Source organism: Aspergillus udagawae (genome assembly GCF_001078395.1).
Source record: "Aspergillus udagawae IFM 46973 DNA, scaffold_7, whole genome shotgun sequence".
Classification (NCBI taxonomy): Eukaryota; Fungi; Ascomycota; class Eurotiomycetes; order Eurotiales; family Aspergillaceae; genus Aspergillus; species Aspergillus udagawae.
In genome coordinates, this window is record NW_025091270.1 from 121,550 (window position 1) to 148,136 (window position 26,587).

General features: G+C 51.0%; 11 protein-coding genes across 11 annotated transcripts; 5 read left to right on the top strand and 6 right to left on the bottom strand.

Annotated features, from left to right (window-relative positions):
- Positions 1–204: 204 nt before the first annotated feature.
- On the bottom strand, positions 205–7,823 carry fma-PKS (polyketide synthase fmaB; the record flags this gene model as incomplete). The annotated part of the gene is made up of 6 exons (XM_043293587.1): positions 205–1,053; positions 1,116–1,430; positions 1,480–1,651; positions 1,716–7,151; positions 7,225–7,342; positions 7,400–7,823. 6 exons carry the CDS (start codon positions 7,821–7,823, stop codon positions 205–207), a joined length of 7,314 nt encoding a protein of 2,437 aa, XP_043149522.1.
- Positions 7,824–8,366: 543 nt separating this feature from the next.
- On the top strand, positions 8,367–9,293 carry fma-AT (acetyltransferase fmaC; the record flags this gene model as incomplete). The annotated part of the gene is made up of 2 exons (XM_043293588.1): positions 8,367–8,471; positions 8,520–9,293. The coding sequence occupies 2 exons, from the start codon at positions 8,367–8,369 to the stop codon at positions 9,291–9,293; spliced, it is 879 nt and encodes a 292-aa protein (XP_043149523.1).
- A 242-nt stretch (positions 9,294–9,535) lies between these two features.
- fmaD (putative O-methyltransferase) lies at positions 9,536–10,922 on the bottom strand (the record flags this gene model as incomplete). Its single annotated transcript, XM_043293589.1, has 4 exons — positions 9,536–9,846; positions 9,905–10,365; positions 10,435–10,564; positions 10,622–10,922. 4 exons carry the CDS (start codon positions 10,920–10,922, stop codon positions 9,536–9,538), a joined length of 1,203 nt encoding a protein of 400 aa, XP_043149524.1.
- Positions 10,923–11,433: 511 nt separating this feature from the next.
- On the bottom strand, positions 11,434–12,956 carry metAP (putative methionine aminopeptidase, type II; the record flags this gene model as incomplete). Its single annotated transcript, XM_043293590.1, has 4 exons — positions 11,434–11,490; positions 11,547–11,633; positions 11,689–12,836; positions 12,911–12,956. 4 exons carry the CDS (start codon positions 12,954–12,956, stop codon positions 11,434–11,436), a joined length of 1,338 nt encoding a protein of 445 aa, XP_043149525.1.
- Positions 12,957–15,094: 2,138 nt separating this feature from the next.
- Positions 15,095–16,713, top strand: fumR (Zn(II)2Cys6 domain-containing transcription factor fumR; the record flags this gene model as incomplete). Its single annotated transcript, XM_043293591.1, has 3 exons — positions 15,095–15,104; positions 15,161–15,277; positions 15,338–16,713. The coding sequence occupies 3 exons, from the start codon at positions 15,095–15,097 to the stop codon at positions 16,711–16,713; spliced, it is 1,503 nt and encodes a 500-aa protein (XP_043149526.1).
- A 187-nt stretch (positions 16,714–16,900) lies between these two features.
- Positions 16,901–17,436, bottom strand: Aud_008727 (EthD domain-containing protein; the record flags this gene model as incomplete). The annotated part of the gene is made up of 2 exons (XM_043293592.1): positions 16,901–17,212; positions 17,275–17,436. 2 exons carry the CDS (start codon positions 17,434–17,436, stop codon positions 16,901–16,903), a joined length of 474 nt encoding a protein of 157 aa, XP_043149527.1.
- A 424-nt stretch (positions 17,437–17,860) lies between these two features.
- On the bottom strand, positions 17,861–20,584 carry psoF (bifunctional monooxygenase/methyltransferase psoF; the record flags this gene model as incomplete). Its single annotated transcript, XM_043293593.1, has 1 exon — positions 17,861–20,584. The coding sequence occupies one exon, from the start codon at positions 20,582–20,584 to the stop codon at positions 17,861–17,863; it is 2,724 nt and encodes a 907-aa protein (XP_043149528.1).
- A 620-nt stretch (positions 20,585–21,204) lies between these two features.
- Aud_008729 (uncharacterized protein) lies at positions 21,205–21,735 on the top strand (the record flags this gene model as incomplete). Its single annotated transcript, XM_043293594.1, has 1 exon — positions 21,205–21,735. One exon carries the CDS (start codon positions 21,205–21,207, stop codon positions 21,733–21,735), a length of 531 nt encoding a protein of 176 aa, XP_043149529.1.
- An 849-nt stretch (positions 21,736–22,584) lies between these two features.
- fpaI (putative methionine aminopeptidase, type I) lies at positions 22,585–24,016 on the top strand (the record flags this gene model as incomplete). The annotated part of the gene is made up of 5 exons (XM_043293595.1): positions 22,585–22,725; positions 22,785–22,821; positions 22,883–23,196; positions 23,257–23,803; positions 23,865–24,016. The coding sequence occupies 5 exons, from the start codon at positions 22,585–22,587 to the stop codon at positions 24,014–24,016; spliced, it is 1,191 nt and encodes a 396-aa protein (XP_043149530.1).
- A 128-nt stretch (positions 24,017–24,144) lies between these two features.
- fmaE (monooxygenase fmaE) lies at positions 24,145–25,039 on the bottom strand (the record flags this gene model as incomplete). The annotated part of the gene is made up of 2 exons (XM_043293596.1): positions 24,145–24,897; positions 24,965–25,039. The coding sequence occupies 2 exons, from the start codon at positions 25,037–25,039 to the stop codon at positions 24,145–24,147; spliced, it is 828 nt and encodes a 275-aa protein (XP_043149531.1).
- Positions 25,040–25,564: 525 nt separating this feature from the next.
- Positions 25,565–26,380, top strand: fmaF (Fe(2+)/2-oxoglutarate-dependent oxygenase fmaF; the record flags this gene model as incomplete). The annotated part of the gene is made up of 1 exon (XM_043293597.1): positions 25,565–26,380. The coding sequence occupies one exon, from the start codon at positions 25,565–25,567 to the stop codon at positions 26,378–26,380; it is 816 nt and encodes a 271-aa protein (XP_043149532.1).
- Between the last annotated feature and the right edge of the window lie 207 nt (positions 26,381–26,587).

Genomic DNA, 26,587 nt, shown 5'->3' on the forward strand with positions numbered 1-26,587 from the left:
TTTAATAAGTAGCAGTCCTCGTCTCTATAACCATAATCAACAGCTTACACCTCGCGGGCGACGGACGACTGACTGGGCATCAATGTAATTCATCCTGGCAACCAAGTTTCAAACAGATATCCTGCAAGCAATCATCCAACCGGATGAGGAGACTAGCAGGCCGGCCTCCTACACACGTTGGAATAATCACCAGGAACCATTAAACTACATGGCAACTCCCAGTTTCCCGATAACCTTATCACACAATTCTCCCAAGCTGGCCGCGTTCATGACATCCAATGTGGTGAGCTCTATCCCCAATGTCATACGCACCCAGTTACGTAGCTCTACAGCCGCCAGCGAGTCTAAACCGTAGTACGACAAGGGACGTGCCGAGTCTAGCGCATCAGTTAAACGAAGCTGCTTGGCCAACCGCGCACCCACAACTGTGATAGCTGCCGCTCGCACGGCTGCACGATCGGGACCCTGGGATTGGGCCAGAAACAAGAGGCTCTGTATCTCTCTATCTTTGCTTTGGTCCCCTCGTGAACGGGGACCATCCGCTCCCAGGACTCGCAAGCCCTTAAAGCGGATATCGCTGAGCAGATCGCTGTCTTCAGGCTGAGGAACAAGTAGACTGGTAATCATTTGGCCTTGACTGGTGAGGTTCAGACGTTGATGTGGATCTGGATGCTGCTGAAGGATAGAGTAGTCGAAGATTCGGCGCAGCAAACCCTCATTGATGCTAAGCAGCGTGCTTCCGTCAAACCGGTTCTGTAGGTCTTCGTTACCGTGAATGACACCGACGTCTTCTATAGGTCCGAGATTGATGCTAATAGCGGGCAGTCCCAATGCGCGCCGATACTCTGCAAAGGCGTCTTCGAATGCATTACCACCAGCGTAGTTGGCTTGTCCCTTTTGACCTATCACACCAGAGATGGAAGACAGCATGATGAAGAATGAGATCGGCTGTTTCGTTTCTAGAGAGACAGTATGTAGGTTGGACGTGCCCGTCACCTTGCTCGATAAAGCAGCGTGGTAGTCAGCGTGAGACATGGATTCAAACGTCCGATCCTGAGAGTTGTTGGGTCAGTACGGATTGAATAACGAAGAATGGCTATGGCAGAGTGTCTTACTCTGAATACGGCGGCTCCTTGGATGATTCCACCAACGGGAACCGACACTTGGCTGAAAGCCCGCCTGACGTCGCTGATACGAGTGACGTCGCCTTGAAGCAGTTCAAGAGAACACCCCAGTGCTCTTATGTTTCGAGCGACGCCCTGAGATACCTTGTCTCCATACCCACTGCGGGACATGACGGCAATGTGCCTGGCCCCCTGGTAGGCCAAATGGATGGCCAGACTGCCACAGATACCTTTCAAACCTCCCACAAAGAAATAACAGTAATCAGGGTGAAGAATACTCTGTGCCAACGTCGTTGCAGGTCGTGTCTAGAAATGTTAGAAACTGACTCAGTTCAATTCATGCTCGAACTCTTACCGGAACTGCAAGTTTCGTGCCACGGTCGTCTGAAATAACGATCTTCCCAATGTGAGTGCCTTCTCGAAGAAGTCGAAGCGCCTTTGGTATCGCTTCATAACTCAAAAGTGTTCTGGGTAACAGGGGTGGCACATTGACATCTGCGATGAGCTGAGACAGCTCGGAGAACGCACTGCAAATATGAGTACCAACACTGAATGAAAGGTAAGCCATTATAGGACTGTCAGTTCACTTACGATTGGATGGTTCTCTCTGGTAAAGATGTTATATCCAAACTCTGGAAAGAACAGTTGGGAGCGAGTGATCCTGTCGACAGCAAATTGCCAATATCGGCGCCTCCGTTTGTTATCATTATAAGTCGTCCGCCAGGGGCAAGTAACCGCGCGTTCTCATAGTCCAGATTGCCATTTGTAGGCTGACTGATAATAACATCCAGTCCATGGCCCTTGGTGGCGTCATGTAGCGCGCGAGGAAATGCTGATGGCTCTGACATGAAGATATGATCTTTTGGCAGTCCAAGCTCCTGAGCCAGAAAATCGCGCTGCTCCAGATTGCCCACCGTCGCGAAAGTATCATAACCCGAACGTTGACAGAGTCGGACGCACGCGATCCCGACATCTGTAAAAGCTGAATGGACCAAGACACGGTCGTCCCCCTGTACATGTGCGAGACGACCAAGTGCGTATAAACCGGTGAGAAATGCGACTGGTAGCGTTGCAGCCTCCTCAAATGACATATCATCAGGCAAGGGAAAGGTAGTCTTGCATGAGACGGTGACTCGGTTGGCAAAACAGCCTCTACCAAACACTGCTACTCGCTGACCGACATAGCGACTGCTGACGGAGCCGCCTACGCGGACGACCACGCCAGCACCCTCTAAGCCGAGTGCATACGAGGACTCAGAGATATGGCCCATAGCCACATCCACGTCTCTGGTGTTGCAAGCAGAGGCGAATATCTCGACCTCGATCTCATCCGCTCCCATCACTTGACCTGCAGGCCCACCTAGAGCTTGCTCCGCGAAATGTAGCGCTTCCAAACTACCAGGTCTACTTGTAACCAAGCGAATGGTAGACTTTGAGTCATGGAGATCGGTCATCACAGGTGACGGGCCTCCTCCGCTGTCTTCCACCTTGCGTTTATTCACCCCAGCATCCGGCCATACCCTGCTGACGTGCAACAGACCGCCTCTTTCAGCAATCTCGCACTCAACTGGATGAGATGTATCCACTGAGGTTATCTCCTTTAAAGCCATACTGATGGCAGACGCGTTTGTGCTCAGACTCTCCGTTGTAGCTGACGCAACATCCAGAGTCACAATGCGAATCATGGGTACCTCGGCGCGGACAGTACGAAAAATACCATGGGCAACGGCCTTGAGCGGCACATTAGGCTTGATTTGCGAGCCCTGGGTCACCCAAACCAAGTTACACTCTCTGTGTATTATCTCCTGGACAGCGGCCCATTCATTTTCTGTTGCTGTGGCAAGCAAAGGCTGAGCCAACTCGTCGAGAACAAGCACATTTGATTTGGGCGGAAGTTTCGAAAGCCCATGGCCGGATTCATCATTGATGCAGATCTCAGTCAAGCTCCAGCCAAGTTCTCCAACCTGTGAAATGGTTTGATTGACTAAAGGGGCTCGCTCCGATGAGAAACGCACAACAACCGCCCTAGCATAGTCGTTGAGTGAAGGTGTCTGTTCGGGGCTGACCTCTGCAACGATGCAACTCCCACCCATCGTCTGGCGAACCTTGGTGAGACCACAGCGTTGCAGTGCAGGGTGAAAAAAGCTATTTCCGTTCATCAAACCTTTACCCTCTAACGGACTGGACTGTTCGGGATCGTAGAATACCACACTGCCGCCCTCGGAAGTGATACGGCGCAAGTTGCCCGCAAGGGTCTCGAGCTCGCCGGTGTTTCTATGTCGAGACCACCTGATCACCACAAGATCAAACTTGGAACTCCCTGCTGGTACAGTAAAGGATTTGCTGAATGGATCAAGCACACTGAAGCGGGCAATTCGCGCCGCTGGCCAATCTGCATATTTCTCTTGGGCGGCGAGCGCAGTGTCTGCGCTGTTGGCAGCAAAGTGGAATTCGGTAAGGGCAGTTCGAACCGGACGCGGTGTTGGATCTCCGGCAAGCCACAGAGAGTCCATACTTTCGGACAAGAGGTTGAACTCGAGAACCCTCAAATTTGGGGCCTTGTGAGCTGCCAAATCGAGGATCTCCTGTACATGGCACTCAGCATTGTCATCAACACCGGACAGTGCTTGTTGGAGCTTCTCGTCTGTATCAAGAAGTTGGAAATCTGGCTTCCACGTCAACTGACTATATATATGTGACATGTAAACGCTTTCTCGACCATCCAGCAAGGGGGAAAATGACACGCGGTTGAGCTGCATGATTAGGGATCCACTGGCAGGATCGTACAAAGACGCGTCTCCCGACACATTGTTCCATGTGGTCACAGATACGGCCTCTGCGGACTTCCAGATGTGACCAGAGACAGTGAGTTCACTGATACCCCTGGGAACGAGTAGCCTGTCTAGCGTACTGCGATTTCCGCGATGAAGCGAGGGGAACATGCTTTGTAGGACACTGTCTAGAGGAGCCGGGTGTAGTGGGTACTCGGACTGCGGCTCCCACTTGGATCGGGGCGGCTCCAAAGAGATAAGAGAGCGCGAGCTTGACTTCCCCTCCGTGCCCTCGACTGCTACCAGTTTCTGGAAGTCGGGACCATAGAGGTATCCGGCGTCTCTGAGAGACTTGTACCACAGCTGGCCAGGCGTCGGGTTATCCAAAGGCAGGCTGCAGATGCCCTCTGGTGCTCGAGAAAATGATGCATCCGGATTGGTCTCCAGTCGAACCAACCCGGTGGAATTAATGTTCCATTTCTCGGGTGACAGGGTTGACGATGATGATGATGCTATTGAATCCGATTCTGCTAGGGATGTGATTTTGTATTCCCACCATCCCTGTCCTAGCTTTGCCATGGGTACTAGTAATAGCATGATATGGACCTCAACGTCATCCTCAAGCACTAATCCTCGAGGAAATTGGACATCCCGAAGGCAGTACCGGTAACGCCTCGTCTTCAGGGCATCCCGATCTTCGTCTGACGCAGTCGACAGAGCGGTTTGGCGAACAGCCTCCATGGCCATGGTAATATAGCCAGCAGCGGGAAAGAGTATTTCTGATCCAATCCGGTGGTCCCGCAGCCAGGGCACATCGGACAGACGGAGCATTCGGTGCCAGGAAGGGCTCTGCCACAGCGTTCCAAGGACTTTGCTACCAAGCAAGTCATGGGCTGGGAATTTCTTGAACCTCCAGTCTTTGCTAGCCAAACTCTCGTGCCAGTAGTGGGTAGAATGTTTCCACTCATAGTTGGGCAGGTCGATGATTACTGCGGGCTTCACCTTATCCGGTGTAGATTCGCGGATGTTCACCTTGTCAAGCGAGAAGTCAGCATTCTGCAGGAACAGGTTGCCTGCAACGTCGAAAATCGCGCGGCAGCTCTCCTCTTGGCCACGCTTATTCGCTGCAGTATAGGTGAGGTGGTCGACCTTGGCTGCTTTGGCAATCTGGGTGACTGGCCCTGCCAGCGTGTTGCTTGGTCCAAGTTCTATGAGGAAATTGGGAGCGGGCTTCGTCGTTGCTAACATCTTGTTGCAAGCCCCATCGAATCGGACAGGCGATAGCATGTTCGCTTTCCAATATGCAGCTTTACCGACTTGAGCTCCCGTAACCTCACTCTCAGTAACAGTTGAGATCATATGAATCGAGCTCATAATGCCTTTGCCGCCATCTTCAAGCTCCCCGTGCTCATTAAGCAGCTGTTCGTAGCGGTTGGCTATCTTGGTCATATGATGCGAGTGGTACGCCACCTCAACTCGCAGCATTCGGGCAAAGTGTCCAGCTGCCTTGATGGCCCCTTCCAGTTCCGCTAATGTGGAGGCAGACCCAGAGAGTGTGACACTAGCAGGGCTGTTGTAGCAAGCGATTACCACATCTCCTCTGGCGGTATCGAGGGCCTCGATGTACGGTTGGACGTCCTTTGCGCTCAGCCCAACAGCCATCATGCCCTTCGGACTAGTTGCCAAAGCCCTTTTACCTGCTAGTCCGCGGAAGTACGCGTTCAGAATGGCCTGCCTGGGCGTGATGAGTCCTGCGCTGCACGCAGCTGCTATCTCACCAGAAGAGTGACCTATCACGGCTTCTGGTCTCACATTCCAGGACTCCAGTACGGCCAGTTGTGCCAGCTGTAGCGCTGTCACCAGAGGTTGGGAGAATTCTGGCTCGCTAAGGTGCTCGGAGGATCGGGCTTCTGTTAGCTCTTCCACCAGCGACCACTCTGGCTTGACGCCTACTGGCAATTGCTGTAGCACTCTGTCCAACTGCTCGAGGACGGGCTTAGCTATCTCTGGGAACGCTCTGACTAGCTCCAGCCCCATTTGTGACCACTGCGCGCCTTGGCCCGTGAACACGAAGCCGATTCTTGTTGCCTCTTGCGGTGTCTTGGAAAACTGGGCCTCGTCCACTGCGATCTTACTGGCATGTCCACTCTTTGTTGGGTAGCTGAGCAAGAACGCACGGCAAAAATGGCGAGATCGCCGCTCCGAGAGTGTATAGCTGAGATCTGAAAGCTTGACTTTGACTCGAGGATTGAGAAGATGGGCTGAAAGTGTTGCTATTTGGCGTTTTAATGAATCCATATCATTGGCCGAGAAAACCAGTACTTGGGGACGCTGAGTGACCGTTTTGGATGACCGCAGGCCGTCAAACAAGGACAGCATGTCAGACATATTGATATACGAGCTAACGTGAGGTCTGGATATCTTGAGCGAGGTCAAATATTTTGCAAGGTAGTGATCCACGTTGTCTAGTATGGCATGGGCATTGGAGCCTCCAAAGCCAAAAGAGTTGACACTTGCACGTCTGTAGTGGTTCGATTCTTTGGGCCACGGAATGCCTACGCGTGTGGCACGTACCCGAAGGTCATCAAAGTCGATGGCGGGATTTGGGTTGAAGAACGTGGGATTTCCGGGGATTTTGCCCTCCTCGACAGCCAACATTGCCTTGATGAGTCCCGAGAGTCCCGCTCCTGGCTCCGAGTGTCCAATGTTGCTTTTCACCGATCCGATAATCAAGGGGATCGTTTGTGGGCGCATTTGAGCCAGCACTGACGCAGCGCCTTTCACTTCAATAGGATCACCCGCTGGTGTACCAGTGCCATGGCACTCGAGGTATCCCGTCTCGGCGTATTCGCTCCTGTCGATACCGGCATCTTTATAAGCTTCGCGAATCATCGCCGCTTGAGCTTCGGAACTAGGGCTATTGATCCCCGGAGTCCACCCATCACTATTGCTCGCTGTTCCCCGAATCAATGCACGGATAGGGTCGCCGTCCCTTACAGCATCGGATAGACGCTTCAGGTACACAGCATTAACCGCCTCGGCTCGGCAGTAACCATCAGCTTTAGCATCAAAGGTGTGGCATTTGCCACTAGCTGAGTACGCTGCCCGCATGGTGCCCCTTTCTTCAGTGTGTTCTGGCGATAGCCACAGATTGACACCTGCCACGACTGCTCCGGTCAATGTCCCCGCGCGTAGATTCTTGCAGGCTACATCTACGCCCACAAGGCCGCTAGAGCACGCTGTATCAATTGTGAAGCTATGAAAAGACGCCGATATTAGTTACGGTCAAGTAGATGATGACTCCTCCCACCCTGTGTTGGAAGACTCACCTGGATCCTTGCAGGTTGAAAAAGTGGCTAATTCTGTTGCTCAGTATGGCGCGACCTGTGCCCACCGCATGACCCGCCATTCTTTGCTCGGGGTCTCGCATCTGCATGTCGTGGTAATCTAATTCAATTAGAATCCCGATTCATATTTTTGTGCAGGGATCTACAGGATTCTTACCGCCGTTCAAACTGCCAACATAGCACCCTATTTGTTTCCCACTCACTTTCTCGATTGGTATGCCACCATTCTCGAAGCACTCGTATACTACTTCTAGGAGCTGACGTTGCTGGGGTTCCATGGCGATCGCATCAGCCCGGGTGAGGTTGAAAAAGGAAGCATCGAAGGCGGCAGGATCGATATCCTCGATGAACATGCCGCTCAGGGCTTTCATGGTGCCAGGCCTGCCCGACCCGTCGAAATGGCCCTCTGAGCTAAACCGAGATTTGGGCACCTGGTTGGAAACGGCAGTGCCGCCAGACTGAAGGAGCTCCCATAGCTTGTGCGGGCTGTTCACATGCCCTGGTAATCGACAGGCTGCGGAAATAATTGCGATAGGTTCTGGAGCATCCTGGATGCGCTTGTTGCCATTCGTGATGGTCATCTCGTGTTGTGGTAACGGCGAGGAAAAGGGCGAAATCGTCCAAGAATGGTCTAGATGAGAACAAAACAAACAGGAAGTAGGTTACCGGTCTTCAACTATCTTGATACCATCACCTGGGTCTAACACTATGCTGACCTGAATGTGGGGCTGGAAAGTACGGTAAAACGGTAGAACGTCGCCAAGCCGATCCTCGTCTAGACAATAACCTCATTAGACGATACAAAAGGTAGGGTTGGCTTCGTACCACCTAATGAGCCGCGCTGTACACGGGTTATGGAGTATGGACTTCCTATTACCGATAAGCCATGAGTTCCCCGTGCCGTCGAATCGGCGTATAGATCTGGTAATCGGCACCGAAATCTTAGCTACCTCAATAGTGTCTCACAGGTCGGTTACCGAGTGTAATACCGAAACTACCGCTCTGTTCGGATTACTGTATGGTGTTGATATGAAATGACTGAGTGGTTTGTCACTGTTTCATTTTTCTGTGTACATTCTAAACACTTTGTTGGAAGCTGCTGTAGGAGACCACAACTGTCCACAATGAATCGCGAGGATGTCGAGTTTCGTACCTTTGATGGGTTGACGTTACGCGGCTGGCTTTACCCAGGGACAATTCGAGGGCCAGCTATTGTCATGAACCAAGGAGTACGTATGACTTTATTGTATCCTTCCTTGTAAACTAAATCTTTCTAGTTCAACACGCCAAAAGAGATCCTATTACCAGATGTCGCCGTCTGGTTCCAGCAACAGGGAGTAACGGTACTCTTGTATGATAATCGTTGCATTGGTGCCAGTGATGGCGAACCGCGCAATGATGTCAAGCCCGCCAAGCTGGTGGAGGACTTTCACGACGCTCTGACCTTCATGGCCCGTCATCCCATGGTCGATGAGGACAAGATCACTCTCTACGGCTATTCATTCAGTGCCATGACGGCGCTTGTTGCGGCTGGTCTAGACCACCGTGTTGGAGCGGCCATTTCGGTGACACCGATTGCCAACTACGATTTCAGAGAGAAGGAAAAGAACAACGTCATGGCATTGGCAATGCAGGATCGTGTCTCCACCATCGCAGGCAATGAACCGGTATACATTCCCTTTGTGGGTGATGATGGCTACAACCCCGCTGGTTGGGGTAACCAGTACAATATGGAGCAATTCCGAGCATTCCTGGGCACCTCATTCTTTACCAACCAGACAACAGTGCAGAGCTACTACCATGTGCTGGCGTGGCAGCCGTACGGGGCGATGCGCCTCATCAAAGGGACGCCAATCATGATGGTCACTCCCGCCGAGGACACCATCTCAAGCCCTGCGGATCAAAAAGCTGTATTTGACATGATTCCGGAGCCAAACAAGGAGTTCGATCTAGTTGCTGGGAGAGGTCATATGGATGTCATTAACGGAGAGGGAGCAGAAGAAGTCCTGGCGAGGCAGCTTGAATTTATGAAGAAATACCTCGAGTTCTAGATCGCATAAATATATTTGATAGATCAATTCAGTATACCGAACAATATAGCCTGTGCAAGTATATCTGACAAGTTAATGCAGCGCCATGGGCTTATTACGGAAGGCAATTTATTTTCAATTCCTTGATGCCTATGTTTGACAAATCTATCTATGTTGATTGAGAGTGTACGTGTGGCAGGGACGTGAAAAAGGCTGGAGACCATTGTGTCCCCCTGTCTTTCAGATGCAAGCAATAAGCTCGGTTATGGCAACTCGGCCTCAATCACGCTCTCGTATCCACGACCATCAGGGTAATACTTGACTAGCTTGAGACCAGCATCCTGGATCACCTTGCTCCACACGGCCTCGGTTCTTTCATTGGCTGAAGCCTGCAACACAAGACAGTCCATGGCCGCTTGATAGCAACTGGCACCGGTGGATGGGATCACAATGTCATTAATAAGCACTTTCGAGTAGCCGCGCTTCATGACAGCGGCAATCTGTTTAAGGATCTTGACAGATGTTTCGTCCGACCAGTCATGCAGGACGGCGTGCATGAAATACGCTCGAGCTCCTGCATATTCCTGTTAGCCTCCTCACGCACTGTACTCGGAGCTGACCAGGTGTCCTACCTTTAACGGGCTGTTCAACGCCCTCCTCGAAGAGGTCATGTGCCACAGTCCTGATCTTGTCAGTGGGAGGGTTGACAGCACCGACAACCTCTGGTAGGTCCTCGAGCACAAGAGATCCAGCGGGAAGATCCGGGTGCTTCGCCGCCACACGCATGAGATCGATGCCGTGGTGTCCGCCAACGTCCACCACGAATGGGCTACCATTGGTCAGGTCGGCGCCATCAAGCAGTGCTTGTGTGTCGTAGAACTCTGGCCAAGCTCTCTTTCCCTTGGCCCACACATCCATAAACGATGAGAAACTCTCCTGGTGCACGGGGTTCGCGCTACAACGCTCGAAAAAGCTCTTCTTTTCAGGAAAGGTGTCGATATAACAACTAGCCTTGTCGTCCCGCGGCTTACGGTAGTTGGTCTTGGCCAGAAAATCGGGCCAGTGCATGGCACATGGTGCGACGTGATCAGTTCTAGTCGTTGATTGCTCGTTAGTCCGTCTGGGTTCGATAACTACCCCATGCACAAATGCTGCAGCTTACCTGATGCGAAGCGCTGGGGCGACCTGAGTGCTCTTATCGCCGATAGCCAGCGAATAGGGCGTAGGTACATAGCGGTCGTTTGCCGTTTCCCGAATAATGTGGTTGGCAGCCATCAGTCGTAGTTGGTGACCTGTGAAATGATTAGTATACAAGTTCAATGGCACTCTGTGGCGTAGTGAATCCTTACATAGAAGCTCCGGTTCAATATCTTTCTTGCTGAGTTTAGCCAACTCGCTCACATCCTTCTCGCCACCACCGGCAGCAGCCCAGCCCTCAAATAGACCAATATCAATGAGGGCCTGGAGCACAGAGAACATGATCGGTTCCTCTATAGCGAGTCGCATGGTCTTTTCTTCCTTTGTTTCCAGCGTGTGGAAGAGTTTGCGGGCCGCCAGAGCCAGCCTCTGTCGCGTGGCATCCTGGCCCTCGAAGATGCCCGCCTCAACAGCGTTTAGCTTTTCGATTAACTGTTCTGCAATTCCGGCCATGGTAGAAGGTGTTTGGTGTTGAGCACAGACAGGGTCGTAAGGTATGTCAATGCTTGCCAATATAGCCAGATACTGCGGTTTAAAACTGGGTCAGACCACTGTCAGTAAGGAAGATTAGTGGCTACTTGTATGTAAACAAGACCCGTCCAGTAGTGTAAGCAGACGTACAAGTACAATAGCAGTCCGAGCCGACGCATATCACTCTGTTCCCCGCTAGACGGGACGTAAGCAGCATGTAACACCGAAAATAGAATGTCCTTGAACCGAAGGTCGATTCGCCCGAAATATCGGGAAATGCGCAAGAATATTCAGATAGCCGAAATTGTTCACTTCCACTATTTGAGGCTACTACAGCTTGAATGGTAAGTTATATGATGACCGGAACGGAGGAAGACATCAAGCTACTTTTATGGTATTCTCATGCCCTGTGTGTTGATCTATGAACCATGATATTCATTTCCGCAACCGTTCAATGCCCCTACGAAATGGAAAACACCACCCACGAATACATCTAGTAGTCGTCCCCACGACTGATGACCTCTTTGACGGTCGGTCGAAGCAGGATGGTCTTATATCCACCATTAGTAGTTATTCTCTTTGAGAAGAAAGCTCAACATGACTTACGTGTTCAAACTGGGCCGTATAAGTTCCTTGCTTCTCATTCAGAGGAGGATAGTCTTCAACGATTCCGGATTTTACTAGGTAATTCAGCTATCTTCATGTTAGTCAAGAGCTCCAATCGCCGGTCCGGAATGGGGACTCATACCCCGAGGAGATACTTCTCTTGTCCAATCCTGTCCAAATAGCGCCGGCAGAAAGGGATCGTGCTGAAGTTCTTCTTGATCGCTGTCAAGACGGACCTGGCAGAAGACAAAGTCAAGTCTTTTCTGTTCGCGTCACCGCGCAGGGCATAATGGGAGACCTCGCCTCCTTCGACATATCGGCCGCTGCCGGTACTGCCAAAGGTCTCGATGGCAAAGACGTCCCCTTCTTCCATCTTTGTCATGTCGTTCGACTTGATAAAGGGGACACTCTTGGTACCATGAATGGAGTACGGGAGGATTGTGTGGCCGCACAAGTTGCGGATCGCTTTGATCGGGTGAGTTTTGCCGTTGATTTCACACTCGTAGCTCTCCATCGCCTCCTGAATATAGCCGCCTAGTTCTCCCACCCGCACGTCGATGCCAGCTTCACGCACCCCAGTGTTGGTTGCATCCTTGACCGCAGCGAGGAGGTTATCATACACAGGGTCGAACGCCATTGTGAAGGCACTGTCGACAATCCGACCGCCTACATGAATGCCAATATCAACCTTGAGGACATTGTTCTGCGCAAGTACAGTCTTACAGCCGGCGTTAGGGCTGTAATGGGCGACGACGTTATCAATATTCAACCCCGTGGGAAATCCCATGCCGGCTATCAAAGAGTCACCTTCAGTTAAACCGTCATGGCCCACCAGACGTCGCGCACAATCCTCGATGCCATTAGCAATCTCAAGGAGCGTTTGACCGGGCTTGATGCTTCTCTGTGCCCACTGACGGACCTGACGGTGTGCCTCAGCGGCCTGACGGTAATCAGAGAGGAAGTCGCTGTTGAGATTGTCAAGGTGTCGTTTCTCCTCGCTGGTCGTTCGATATCGATTCTCGTCCTTGTATTCGACCTCTTCGCCCTTGGGGTAGGTGTTGTTGGGGAATAGCTGGGATAGGGGAATCGAAGGCGGATCGGTCTGGACCTTCGGTTGCTTCTTCTTAGGCTTTCTCTTTTTGTTCTTCTTCTTCTTGGTAGCCCCGTCCTCGGCAGCTACTGCTGAGGTATTCTCGGCAACGTCGTCGTCCGAGTCCTCTGCTTCCTTCGATGTTTCGTTTGCTGCGGCGGGGGCGGAGGTACCTGTCTCTGCTCCGTTTGCACCAGCATCTGTGGGTCAAAGGCAGGTATTAGCTTTGTTGCTGCTGGAATATATTTCGAATAACAGATCATTAAAGCCCTACCGCTGATTGTCAGCTTCTCGAGAAGCTCTGGCGGGTCGACAGTCATGTCTAGCAAAGGAAACCAGGAGAGAGGAGACGGTCGCGAAGATCTCTGAGGGGCCAAATGGTATGTAAATTTGAGCACGCACAACCACACTGAAGAAAAGCGAAGAGCGTTTTCAGAGTAGGTAATCTAGGATCTACGGAGTACTCCGTCCACTGTCTGGACAACAGGCGTAGTGGGGCTTTGCTGGAGGCGGGGCAGGAGGGGGTGAGAGCAGAGAAACAGTGACAGGCTGATAGGAGGAGGTGGATACCTAGGGCAGAATATTTTCTAGTCCTCTGACTAAAATTAATTATTTGACAGGGAAAATGTATATACATTCAGTACTCTGTAAGGTAGAGACTTTGTATTTGTGATTGGACCATCACAACAATATATGATACTATTTGTTTGTTGTGAGGAATGGAAGCGAGGTATATATTATTCTCATATTTTAGCAAAAAATAAAATTCTGACCGAGGCTCTGAGTCTTCAATGCATTCAACTTGAAAGAATTAACTGAACATTATTTAAATTATTGCAGTACATAGTACTCATAGGGTCCTGATTACCTGATGGGGGCCAAATACGTTGTAGATCATTCCCTTAATAAGATAATGCAGCTGGGTAGGGGTAGCTATGCCTCGTGTACCATACTGTATGAATAACAGTACGTGTCATTTCAAAGGCGTAGCTCCTGATAGGAAGCCCACTCTAGTACCACTGGTCCACTTAATTTAAAACATCAGATGGATCTATTCAAATCTAAATAGATTGGATAACGGCCCTAAAGCGCCATAGTAAAAGGTCATAAATTGCGCTGTCCTATCTGAACAACTGTGCGGGGGTTCCCAGTACTTGCACGATACCCAGAGATATATCTTCTTTCTCAGCCTTGCAAGTAAACTGCAGTGTAATCCATGATCACGCAGCAAATGAATATTACAGCGGTCTCAAAATTGAGAATATGTCGTCTTCATGCCTAGGACAGCCGGTATGCCAAAAAGGGAATGTGGTTCAAATATGGTAGAATGAAAGATGGCCTTCAGTATAGCATTTGGGGGCTGCGTTGCTTGCCTGTACGTGCTGATGCTTGGCCCCGCTTCTTTGTTATTCGGCACAATGCTGTTGGCAATATCCTATACCTTATTGCGCCAACCTTATAATTCTCTACCAATGATGACGGGGCTCTATTGTTGGATCTAGTGACCTAACTTTCGCCTTGGCCAATGTGTCGCTTCTGCTGTCCCCCCGTTGGTCAGATTAGCTCGTCTGCCTGCCAAGTGAGCCACCCCAAATACTACCCTGACGAAGCGATTGCAAATTATCACTCATCATGTAAAGTCTTGCATCTTGCTAGACCTAAATGTAGCGCTAATGCAGTGAGACAGAGTCTGGGCGTTCCAATCTAAGCAGCAAGCTAAGAAGAGCAACCGAGCTGGTCTAGGTTAATTTTCCCTCTCCTCGGGTGGAACCATTACTGAACCATTACGGAACCATTACTCCGTGTGATTGAGTTGAGGCGAGTAAGCCAGCCGCTTACACCCGGTGTTAAACTTCAGAGTGAAGCTGCCGATCCACGAGACCATCGGATCCAGTGGATCAGTGGAAGGTTATTGGTCCTGCAGGAAAGATAAGATTGGCATCGAGCCGTAAAGCCCTAGAAGATTATCCTCGCGATCAGCATCAGCCGTAACCTAAAATCTGACTGTACTCGATCCTTTCTCCACTATCTGCCGGTCTGAAGCGCGGGGGCTTCCACCAATGACAAAGGAGGCTTCAAGACCGTACTTTTGACTAGCTTCTGTAGAAGCATTTCAGGCAATTGCCATCAACAGTAAGCGACTGGGCAGTATGGCGACAAAGACTTGAGTGGGATGGCCATTCAGCCAAGTAGGAGTCCCAGACAACGGGCAGTGGTGGGGCTCAAACAAATACTTCGCTTGTCAGAAATTATACAAATCTCGCAGTCAGACTGATCACACCGAAGACCCCTGGGTTTTTCTCCTTGTTCAGTGAGATAGTTGGTGCTTCTTTATTTCCATTTTCAGTTCGACGTCTGTGCACTGCTTGAAGAGCCGGAGTCTCATTGATAGTTGAACGCGGAATGAACATGCTTGTCCACGACTTGGGCTTTTCTCATCGAGCCTGCGACCGGTGCCATGGCCAAAAGTTACGTTGCCGACGCGAGAGTAATAGCGACACTTGTGTGCGCTGCGCCAGGGCAGGCGTTCGATGTACTCCACGGCCCTTGAGACTGCGGTCTCGAGCCCAATCCACCAAGAATACCCAGCAGCAACCGTCACAAACTCATGCCAATGGTGATAGTACACGACCACATCATGGTAAGTGTAAACTACGATCACGATGCAGGTGAATGATGCGAGGCTGACTCGGACTCACAGTAAATCAAGAAGAAGACCCGAATGATGCGAACGACGAGCATGCGGACCACTTCAATTACCTGTCGACGAGCTTGCTGGACATGCCGACCGACTTAAATCTTGAATTGGACTCCTCGCTACAAGCCGATATCCATCCTGCATTGACGGCCCCGTATGGCGCTGCAGGGAGTCTCCACGCGAGTCAACCTCAACCTCCGTCTCACCTAAGAACCTCTGAACAAGTGGGACAGACACGCTGGAGTGACGCTCCCAATCGAGAATCTTCGGACGACTTGTACGACTTTTCATTACCCGCCACGATGCGGTCTTCCTTTCCCTCGACCTATCACAGACATCGCCTATCTCAGACTAGAAACACGTCCCCTCAGCATGCAAACCAGCAGGGGCAAGATGACATGATGGTGGACTTTGATCAGGCAGGAGAGAACTTAAAAGGAGCCGATGGCAAAAGTTCACGTCCTGATTCTGGGTATGGTAATGAATTATCTCCTTCCGATCTACTGCGGTCACCATATGGGGACGCACCGGATCCAGACTCAGAGCTGCGGGGCAATCCCTCAGACCAGGAGGAGCCCTCAAATCCAATTCCTGACGCCCTTCACTCAAATATGACTTCCTGGATCCGCAGACTGTCGGACACCAATGTGCAGCTTCACCAGCACATGCAGTCGATACCCATCGTTGCTACCGGGCAGAGGACGCAGGGGAGTGGCTCAGGAAACTCCCTGAGCCCTCTGGAACTTCCAGTGGATTCCACTTTTAAATTATCAACTCAATACACGGGACTGTTGACTAGCATCTGCGCTCGACTCGAGTCATGCAGATCATGCAATGATTCCGAAACCCTAGCACAACTCGCACTGGATCAACCGTCCCAGTTGCTTGTTCTGTCTAGCTACATGTGCCTCCTCGCGTCCTACGACAAGATCCTACAGCACATCGCGGCGTGGTTAGAGGTGCGGCTGAAGATGGGGGTCAGAGGTAGCGCGACGACTCTGGATGACGACGAGGGCAGCTGCTGCTTTCCCACCCAATTGCCCAGCCTGGCGGTTGGTTCCTTTGAGCTGCCCAAGACCTCGTCGGTTCAGTCCCTCGTGCTGACGTGCATTATGGAGACCAACGTGATGCACATGCATTCTCTGATTAGCGAAATTATGAGACCTGTATCTAATCCTGTCACCGGCTCCGCGTCAAAAACCGCCGCCTCAGGTCCTCCGGCTGCAGAGAAGCGTCCCATGAACGGGGTTGCAGATACCGATGATGGGCTTTCTACTGTAGCCAAGGTGACCTTGCAGGCGATTGAAGCCAATGAGGATTCCACACTACAGCTCGTGCATACCGTTTCCAAATTAGCTCTCCAGCGTGTTATGCTCTGATCATGGAGTGCCTGCTGTAAACAATCGGGGGGGTTATCTCTGCGGTCTTTGGTCGTCCGCATAAATTAAATATATATATGAACAGAGTGTGTTATACGTGTGATACAAAGACTTGACACTTGGCATAACAATTATTCCGTCCATTCAATCTGTGAAGCTCTCTATGTATCATAGAAACGATCTTCGTTTACGGCGCCTGACTCATGTCCTTGAAGGCCAAGAAAGTAGGCTTACCAGCCTCATCGAGGTTGACGACTTGACCGTCACTGACGTACGTTTCAACCCAGCCGAGACTAATTTCTGCACCCTCGCCGCTGATAAAGGGCCCCTCCTCTGCCTGTAGCGCCTGAAAATCCGCGTCTGCTGCCCCCTTGTAAAACGTTTCCATGTCCCGGAACAAGAACTCGACTTGCGCGTCAAAGTCTCGAACCCGCCATGGGTTTCCGCGCGCGTTGTTGAGTTCCGAGGTGAAGTCACGAAACGACTTGGGGGCGAAGAACTAGCGGGACTACTGTTACTTTTGCCATTCACTCGTGATCTCCTGGTTGATCGCGCACTCACGATAGAAAACCCCTCAATCCCATTTTTAGCATGTAACTTGGCCGCCCGGGCGGCATGCTGTTCGGTCACCCATTGATAAAAGTCTTCTTCACTGACGTTAGGCTGGCGATAGTGCGCCACCGTCATCCGCAAGAGGCGCCTCTTCTGGAGGGGTTCAGCCATTGAGATGCAATTAAATTTTTTTTTCGCGTAAATATCTAGAAAATACGTTTATCTCGGTTACGTGAGACATTTTTAAGTACGATGTGGGGTAAAGTTACTATTGCTATATTCGGCCGCCGTCTTTCCAATCCTGACCATTACACCGAGCTGTGGAATTTTCGGTGCCTCCTGCTTGTAATTAGCGGTTCACGTGTGCACCGATCTTCCTCGGCAGCGCTGTCGGTGGATGCTCGTGCTACAGAGGTTTGAATATGGACTAAAGCACGGGAATTCGGTGCAGTGGTACTAAATAATCAGGGTATGCGTACGATTGAAGGCTACTCGTCATACCTGTAGAGTAAAATAGAGTTGGGAAGGAGTTGATATGTACAGAGATAAATCTCAACATAGCCTCAAACATGTCTGTTTGTCTAACTAAATGATATCAATGCCCATTGGTAGCAGAATTGGCCAAGGCCGTCGACAGCAACAGACAGCTATGTCTCTCCGGTCCGGGAAGATCATACGCAGCCAGATCAACGCCAGAGAAGCCAGTCTGCTTGAGCAAATTATTCCACTGCTGAGGGGACTGTAAGGGACTCTCTGTTCTCCCCTCGTCAACACCAGCCCACCACCCAGAAAGCGGACCAAACGCAAGGTTATAGAAAGGAGTTAACCTGGTGAGCTCTACAAGTCCGAAGACACCACCGGGCTTTAGTAGCTTGCGTACATTGCTCAAAGTGTTCGTTAGACGTGCCGTGGCATGGATGACGTTGGCAGCAATGATCAGGTCATATGTGTGCTCTTCGAAGCCTTGGCTCGCAGGGTCTTCCTCAATGTTGAGAACCTTGAATGTCAGGAGGGGCTCCCATTTCTTCAGCGATGTCTTTGCAGCATTAAAGAAGCCCGGCGAGAGATCGGTGTACATGTACTTGGCACAGAATGACTCTCCACTGGGGCTGCACAGGTTGAGGACTTCCGAAGTGGTGCCACCTGTTCCAGCGCCAATCTCCAGAATTCTGAGATCTTTGCGCTGTGAGGTGAGGATTCTGGCGTATTCGGCCATGTAGCGGTTGGCCCGCCTACCTTCGTCTGAGAGATATACGCGGAAGAGCAGATCGCCTCTCATAATATGCGCAAGGGCGTGGGTTTTGCCGGTCAGGATGTTCACGATCTCTGGGCCCATTCTTGCAATCACCTCGCCTTCAATCCCTAATTTGGAGATTAAACTTTCGAGTCCTTCCTTGGTTAAAGGTGTCTCCTGGAGGACCCTTTGCCCCTCCTCGGAATCAACAAAGTCTTGCATCACTTTCCACCAGTGAACCCGATGATCTTGCTTCGGACCCAGTCCACGCATCCTCATTTCTTTGACAGCCGTGTCAATGTAAACAGCGGTAGCAGCATTGACGAGCTTGGATTTCTCCGCCGGAGTCATGCCCACGTTGTCAGCTTCGAGAGGTATTTGAACAGACTCCAGCACCTCGGGTGTGACGTGGACCCCGCCGACCATGCTGGGCTGTTCTGACACACCATTGCTAGCCTTCTGGGCACCCTCAAGAAGCGTAAAGTTCATGCTTGACCACTCAGTTTCCAGTTCCTTAAGGAGCCAAGGCTCCAGGTTGACCATTCCACCAAAGTAAAACATGATTCTGGACGGCTTTCCGGGAATGTTGGTCCCGACGAACCAAGAGCCTTGCTCGTGAGCATGTTTGGCTAGGAACGAACCACCCCATACTTGCTCGACGTGTGTCGTCCACGCATTCATGGCTTCGTTCGACACGTCGATGCTGGCGAGCCCCTTCTTTTCCATATGCTCAATGGTCTTGCCGATCCAGCTTGCAAATGCTTCTAGACTGACAGGCTGGTTCCCTGCGGGTAAATGAGGGCCACAGACAATGAACATGTTCGGATAACCATGGACCAAGACGCCAGCAAATGTTTCTAGTCTCTGCGTCCAGGACTCCCGCAGTGACTTGTTCTGGCTCCCTCTAATGTCTATCTTGTTCATTGCTCCTGTGCCGGTATCGAAGCCCAGTGCCAAGATGATTATGTCCAGCTCATATTCCGCTCCGGACGCAGTCTTGATACCCTTTTCGTAAATTTCGATCTCATCTTTGCTGATATCAACGAGCTTGACGTTCGATAGATTGAATGTCTCATAGTATCCATCTGCACAAGGAGGACGTCTTGCACCGAAGGGATAGGATGGGCACAGAGCCTCAGCGGTTTCAGGGTCGCGAACGATGGAGCGGATCTTCTCGCGGATAAAGCCCGCCGTGGCGGCATTAGCATCTGGATGCATAAAGGAATCGTCGAATGTCCCGAGCTGGAAATCGTAACAACCGCGCGCCCAGCCGGCTTCGAAGTGACGTTGAATCCCTTCTGGATCGCCAACACTCGCGACCGTTCTCCCCGAATGCTTCACCGCGTGGCCGGCCAGGTTTATTTTGGCAATATCCCAGGTCGCATCGAAAGTCTTCTTGATCTCTTCCCTTTTTTGCTCGTCGAGAGGATAGTTTTGCGCCGGGATGACAAAATTTGGTGTCCGTTGAAAAACAGTCAGCTGTTCTGCCACGGGGGCCAGCTTGGTGATGACCTGGATGCCTGTCGAACCGGTGCCGATCACACCAATTCGCATATTTTGGAAATCGACCTCGTGCTCTGGCCACGTCGAAGCTTGGTATACCTCCCCGTTGAAGGACTGAAGCCCAGGAAACGGCGCCTCCTTGGGAATAGACGTGATACCCGTGGCAGGAAGGAAGTATCGCGCCGTGGCCACATTCCCATCCGCCGTAGTGATCGTCCAGAGATTGTCATGATCACTGTAATGGGCTGATTTGACTTCGGTGTTGAACTTGATGTTCTTGCGGAGGTCGTATCGGTCGAGGACACGACTTAGATACCACTGGATTTCCTCTTGAGCGGGATAGCGCTCGGTAAAGTCCCATTCGTCCAACAGCTCTGGCAGGAATTTCAGAGCGTATACCCAAGCCTCGCCATCAGTCCGACATCCAGGATAGCGATTCCACCACCAGGTGCCCCCTACATCAGAACCGGCGTCGAAGCATTTTGCTGTCAAGCCCAGTCGCTGGAGCTCCCAGAGAGATCGGACACCACTGAAGCCTGCGCCAATGACGATGGCATCATAGTCTGGACTTATTCTAGTCATGATCAAGAACTGGATCCTTGTTACGACACTGGAAGATGGATTCCAGGCTGGAGAAATGAAGTATAGTGCCTTGAGTGATTGAATGCAGAGTGGATTGCGCGTGTTACATCATCACCCGCCTTGTAAAATGTTACAGCTCTCCTGTTGGTATGCATGGCTGGCTCGGTGCCGGCCAAATGAGTTCGCATTCAGGCCGAGACCGTTGCCGAACAGGAGCAAATATCATCTCCTCGATGTCGCCTGTGTCAGGCATGGCGGAGTACACCGTATACCTCAGGATTCGGAGAAGCCGAATCTTATCCCAATACGGAAGCATTGCCGAATATGGCAAGGCCAGGCAGGAGGAAAGTCTTATAGCAAGCGTTAACGCCACACAGTGGGTCTCTCTGGCTTCGTGACAGGTGGACTGTATCCTTATCAAGAAGGATCCTCTCCCAAGGGGCGTTGATGCCCTGTCTGGCGTCAAGGGTCATTGAATAATGAGTTTGCCCCGATAGCCTCGGCGTAAATGATTGTAGGACTAGTAAGTATATGCTATTATTAAAGTCGAATGGTCAAGCTTTGGGTCAGATTCGTTTGATCATTATTAGCTCTCAGTTACAATCTACTACATTCCCACGATGACCTCTGTATTTGGCTCAAACAATGATGTCTCCCAGCTGGGAACAGCCCTTCTCCGCATCTCCCCACTGGTCATATCGTCCGCATCCTTGATGTTTAGCTGGTCGCAGGACATCTCGCTTGGGGCTTTCTTGCACCCGTCCTTACGCAACGACGCCGCCCACCCGAGTGGCAAACTCCTCCCTCGATACCTGCCCGCTTTCATGCGTCCTGGGATCTGGGGCATCGGCTTAACCTACCCCCCTGCGACCGTCCTTTGTGTTATTAATGGACTCAGCCGACAGAGCCGGGAGGCTCGAAACCTGTACTTTGCCGGCGCGCTGTTCAGTATCGCTCACTTTTGCTGGGGGCCGACCATGTTTGCTATCCTCGGCCGCATTGGCGATGTCAAGACGGCCGGAGTCCGAAACGAAGACGCACTCCAGGAATGGCTGCCTAAACACCGCGCACGAACACTGTTGGTGAATGTTCCAGCCTTTCTTTGCATCTTGGCCGCCACCTTGGTCACAGTCACCGAGGGGCTTTCGTGAAATCTCGGCGCGGAGTCGGGTTGACCCGCTACGATGGATTGCCTCCTGTCTTGGTTAAGCGATACATGTATGTACTCTGTATTGTCCTGTACTGAATCACACGTATCCTACCAGCGCCTGGTATGTGTGATGTCTTTTGCCTATTTCTGATTTCAAACCGGGCTGAACTAGTCCATAAGTTCAATACACCATCCATATCTTGTGATATTGATTGATGTCGGTTCACTTTGAGATACTTGAAAGTATTAAGCGACAACCCTTTTCAACCACTTGCAGGTAACTAGTTAGTAAGGCTAGATATGTAAGATTTGAAAATAATTACTACACAGTATGGAACATGAAATAATCATTGGAATTAAACCCAACTGGTGTTTATATTTATTTTATGTGGGTAGGCTGCCCCACCTTTGGTTACCCGAAACTTAGTAGTAAATGTGGCGTGACGTGTATGCTGCTAGTACCTGCCTAGTAATGGGCTATCCCACAATTGCTCTCATGCATTTCACTTTACACTTTAGCCACATTTAGGGACTACACTAGTTGTGCACCTGACCGCCTTCTTTGGCGTCTTTCGATCGCTTCGAATCAGATCCGCTTATGTAAGATGCGATGTAAATAGTCCAAATTCGGGTCAGGTCGTTGATGGTCACGTGAAGTGGATCTGACCTTGTTAGGTTCGTAATGGGCGGTAACCAGACAACTTACATTTCACCACCATCTCACTCTCACAACAACCTCTCCTTCTTCACTGTCATCGCTCATCATCGCGTGAAATTCACTCTGATAGTAAGAGGTCTTCTTATCTTTTCCCTCGACTTTTCAGAGTATACAGTCGTGATCGCCGCCGCAATGTCCGATTCCGATCCCAAGAAAAAGTGCTGCGGAACCGATTGTGACAATGAAGCGGGGACCTTACAATGTCCGACGTGTCTGAAGCTCGGCGTCAAAGGCAGTTACTTCTGCTCTCAAGACTGCTTCAAGAAGAATTGGGTAGGTCGCATCCGCGCGGACGCCTTATTCCAGAGCAACTAAAATTGATTATAATCCAGACCACACACAAGGCGGCGATGCACAAAACACAAAATGGTAACCGCCCACTCCCGGGCGGCACACAACTCAAAAGACTGGTTCGCTAACCGCGCTACAGCTAGCGGACTTTTCAACCCCTTTCCGACGTACCCATTCACCGGCTCGGTCAGGCCCGTATATCCACTCTCCCCGCGACGATCGGTCCCCAAATCAATCAAACGACCCGACTGGGCCGAGACGGGCATTCCAAGGCGGGAGATGCGCCTGAGCAGGTCAAAATGGGACCTCTTGGATGCAAAGGGTCAGCAGGCCATGCGCAAAGTGTGCAGGCTGGCTCGCGAAGTACTCGACATCACTGCCGCGGCGGTGAAGCCCGGGGTGACCACAGACTACTTGGATGAAATCTGCCACAATGCTTGCATCGAGCGAGATGTAAGTGACGTGCACGCCTGGGTGAAACATGTCAAGTTTGGTTGCTAAACCGGGAGGTAGTCATATCCTTCTCCACTCAACTACAATCACTTTCCCAAGTCGATATGTACATCTGTCAATGAGGTGGTATGCCACGGCATTCCTGATCACAGAGTTCTTCTTGATGGCGACATACTCAACCTCGACGTTTCTCTCTACCACGGCGGATATCATGCCGACTTGAACGAGACCTACTACGTTGGTGACAAGGCCAAAGCGGATCCGGACTCGATCAGACTCGTTGAAACGACGCGAGAGGCCTTGGACATGGCTATTGAGATCGTCAAACCAGGTGTCCCGATTCGAGAGTTTGGCAAGATCATCGAGAAGCACGCAGTCTCGAGGGGCCTTGTCGTCATCAAGACTTGGGGCGGCCACGGTATCAACTCGGAATTCCACCCTCCTCCTTGGATCCCCCACTACGGGAAGAACAAGGCTGTGGGAACATGCAAACCTGGGATGACATTTACGATTGAACCGATCCTGGCTTTGGGCGGCAACCGAGAAAAGTATTGGCCAGATGACTGGACAAACGTTACCGTGGACGGCAAGCGGACCGCACAGTTCGGTGCGTATAGACATTTCCGAAGCCAGTTGAAGGCTCTAGATACTAATTTGGATATTGATAGAACATACCCTGCTTGTTACGGAAACAGGCGTCGAGGTTTTGACGGCGAGACTGGAGAACTCTCCAGGCGGACCCATCCCCATACCAGATATTGCCAACGGAAACGCTAACGGAAAGGCAAATGGAGATGCAAATGGAGAAATAAAAAACTAAGGATATAGACGAGTGGAGACCGGTTGAAGGAGCTACTGGATGGGGGTCATTCGCCTGTCAGATCTACGTAACTCGTGCATCCGAAGCGGCGCAACTTTTGTCATTGGAAGAGGGCTTTCCCTCGAGCTTCAATTATCTTTACCCAATCTTGCTTTAAAAGACTTCAACCCCGGTGTATCCGCACTGACCAGTGTCCCCATCCAGTTCTCTCTGCTGTCTTTGCGACTATTGACCTTGACCTCGCCTCTTCCAAGCAGAATTGGATGGCAATTTACATACATGCTCTCATATCCGCCATCTGTCGTGATAAATGTCTCATGGAAGATACCCACATGGCCGGGTTGATGCTGGTTATAGTACGCCCAAATCTCCTTATGTAGCGGTTCGTGGGCAAATTTATGGATACTTTCGACGTCTTTGAAGAAATACTTGATCAGCGTGGTGTTGTTGGAGCTGCGCTCGCTGCCTCGCCAATTCTGAACCGCCAGCAGGCCGAGCTCGTCCTTACGGCGGAGTATATCCTGTTGCAGGGCGAGAAACTTGTTCGAGATTTCGAGCATGTGCGGTGCAAAAACCCCCAGGGGGTGATTGTATTGTAATCCCAGGTGGAACACGACCACGGAGCCCTTCCCTGGCTCAGGGCCGTACTTTCCATCTTTGCCTGGGATCTGCGCCGTAGTCCGTCCGGGAACGACATCGGTCATGAAAGGATTCGTTTTCGGCTGGAAGCAATTTTGGATCGTGGTGAGGATGGATAGGAGGAGGACAGTTATACATGGGACGGCGGCGTAGCGGAGGGGGAGGATGGCGCAGAGGATGATCTGCATAAGAGCACCGATGCAGAGAAGCGTGCTGAGACTGAATTGATTTGGGAAAACGAACTGTTGATGATGGCGTTAGCAGTTCACTTCCAGATCCTGATTCTCGGCCATTCATTGAGGGGCTTACGGAGACAGTAGAAGCCGACAGATGTCGACGTGGTTGTTCTGTGGGTGGGAGAAGGGGCTTCATAGACTGATCCATTGTCAAGTTTTGTGCTTGTGATGATGGGTTGGAGAGAAATTAGCATTCACAAGACGTGACGAAGAATATTTGTGTCCTCAGGGCTGATACATTGCTGCCTACAGAGTAATGCAGTCATAAGAGAGTGATGACGAACGCCCTTAGTACGACTTTCTACCCCTGTTCCTAAGTATATACTAATTACCTACTCAAGTACTAAGTTCCGGTACTATTGCGGTGAGAGCTATAAAAAGCCTCGTGACAACACTTGTTTCTAAAACAGTTATTAATGCAAATCAAATCAACTGTCCCCTCCAAAATCTTCTTACTCGACAGAGGCGTCAGTAATATTCTAGAGCTACGTCTTCGGAGGTCTTCGGTCCTGTTTCCTTTCGTGACTGACCGAATTTACCGAACACTACATGGAACTTGCCGACAACCTCAGTAGACACGAAGGCACTATTAGCTAGTCAGTGGGTGTCCCTAAGGCTCAAGAGCGAGAATGCACCATAAACCACCAACAATCAAAGGACCCTCTTCGAGACCATGACGCTAAACATGGAAGATGCCAAGGCTCATCTGAAAGAGCATGGCTGGGTCAAGATCCCTGCGATCTTGTCCAAGGAAGAAGCGAAAGATGCACTCGATCGTCTCTGGCAGGCGAAAGCTGCCACTGAGGCTCGTGGCGAAGGCACTTTCCAGCCCATCTTGGATCCTAACCCTGCGAACGTGCGCGTCTTCTATCTCCCCGAGTTGGACGCATACTGGCGAGACATGCTCATCAACCCGACCGGGCTGGACTTGGCCAAGTCCGTGCTAGGCGAACAGGTGCTGGTCAGCAACTTCTCTGCCAACATTGCTCGCCCTGGCGCGGAGAGCATGGCTCTACACTCGGACCAGAGCATCGTCCTTCCAGCGCCGTGGTTGGATGTCTGGGCAGTCAACGTGATTTGGTGCCTGACGAGGATGACCAAGGAGAATGGTGCAACCTTGTATATCCCGGGATCAAACAAGTGGACCACCTGGGACGATGTGCCCGATAACGCGCCGGATCTGCTGGTCCCGTTTGAAGCTGATGCGGGCGACATTGTTGTGATTGATGGGCGCCTCTGGCACACCTCTGGTTCCAACGTCACCACGGACGAGGATCGAGCTATTCTTTTTGCCTATTACTCTGCGCCTCACATGCGACCTCTGACGAACTGGTCAGCCAAGCTGCCAAAGGAGCTTCAAGAGACACTTAGCCCGCAGATGAAAGAACTGCTCGCACTGAGCCATATTGGGTACGTTGTGAAGGGCGATCTGACTTATATGGCGCAGAAGTACCCTTCGAAAAAGGATACAACGGCAGTTAGCGCTTGAGTCATGTATGAGGAAGAATGTTTGCATGTACGGATTTATCACAGGTTACTGAAGGCCGTTTGAAATAATAGTCAGTCTTGCAATCTGGAATATAATCGTAATAATCGTTTTAGCTGCGGATGAATCTGTAGGAGCTAATCGAGGTGCGTTTTCTCGCGCAATATTGTACATTGAGTAATGGCCTCACTGTAGTTACTGCGCGTCGGT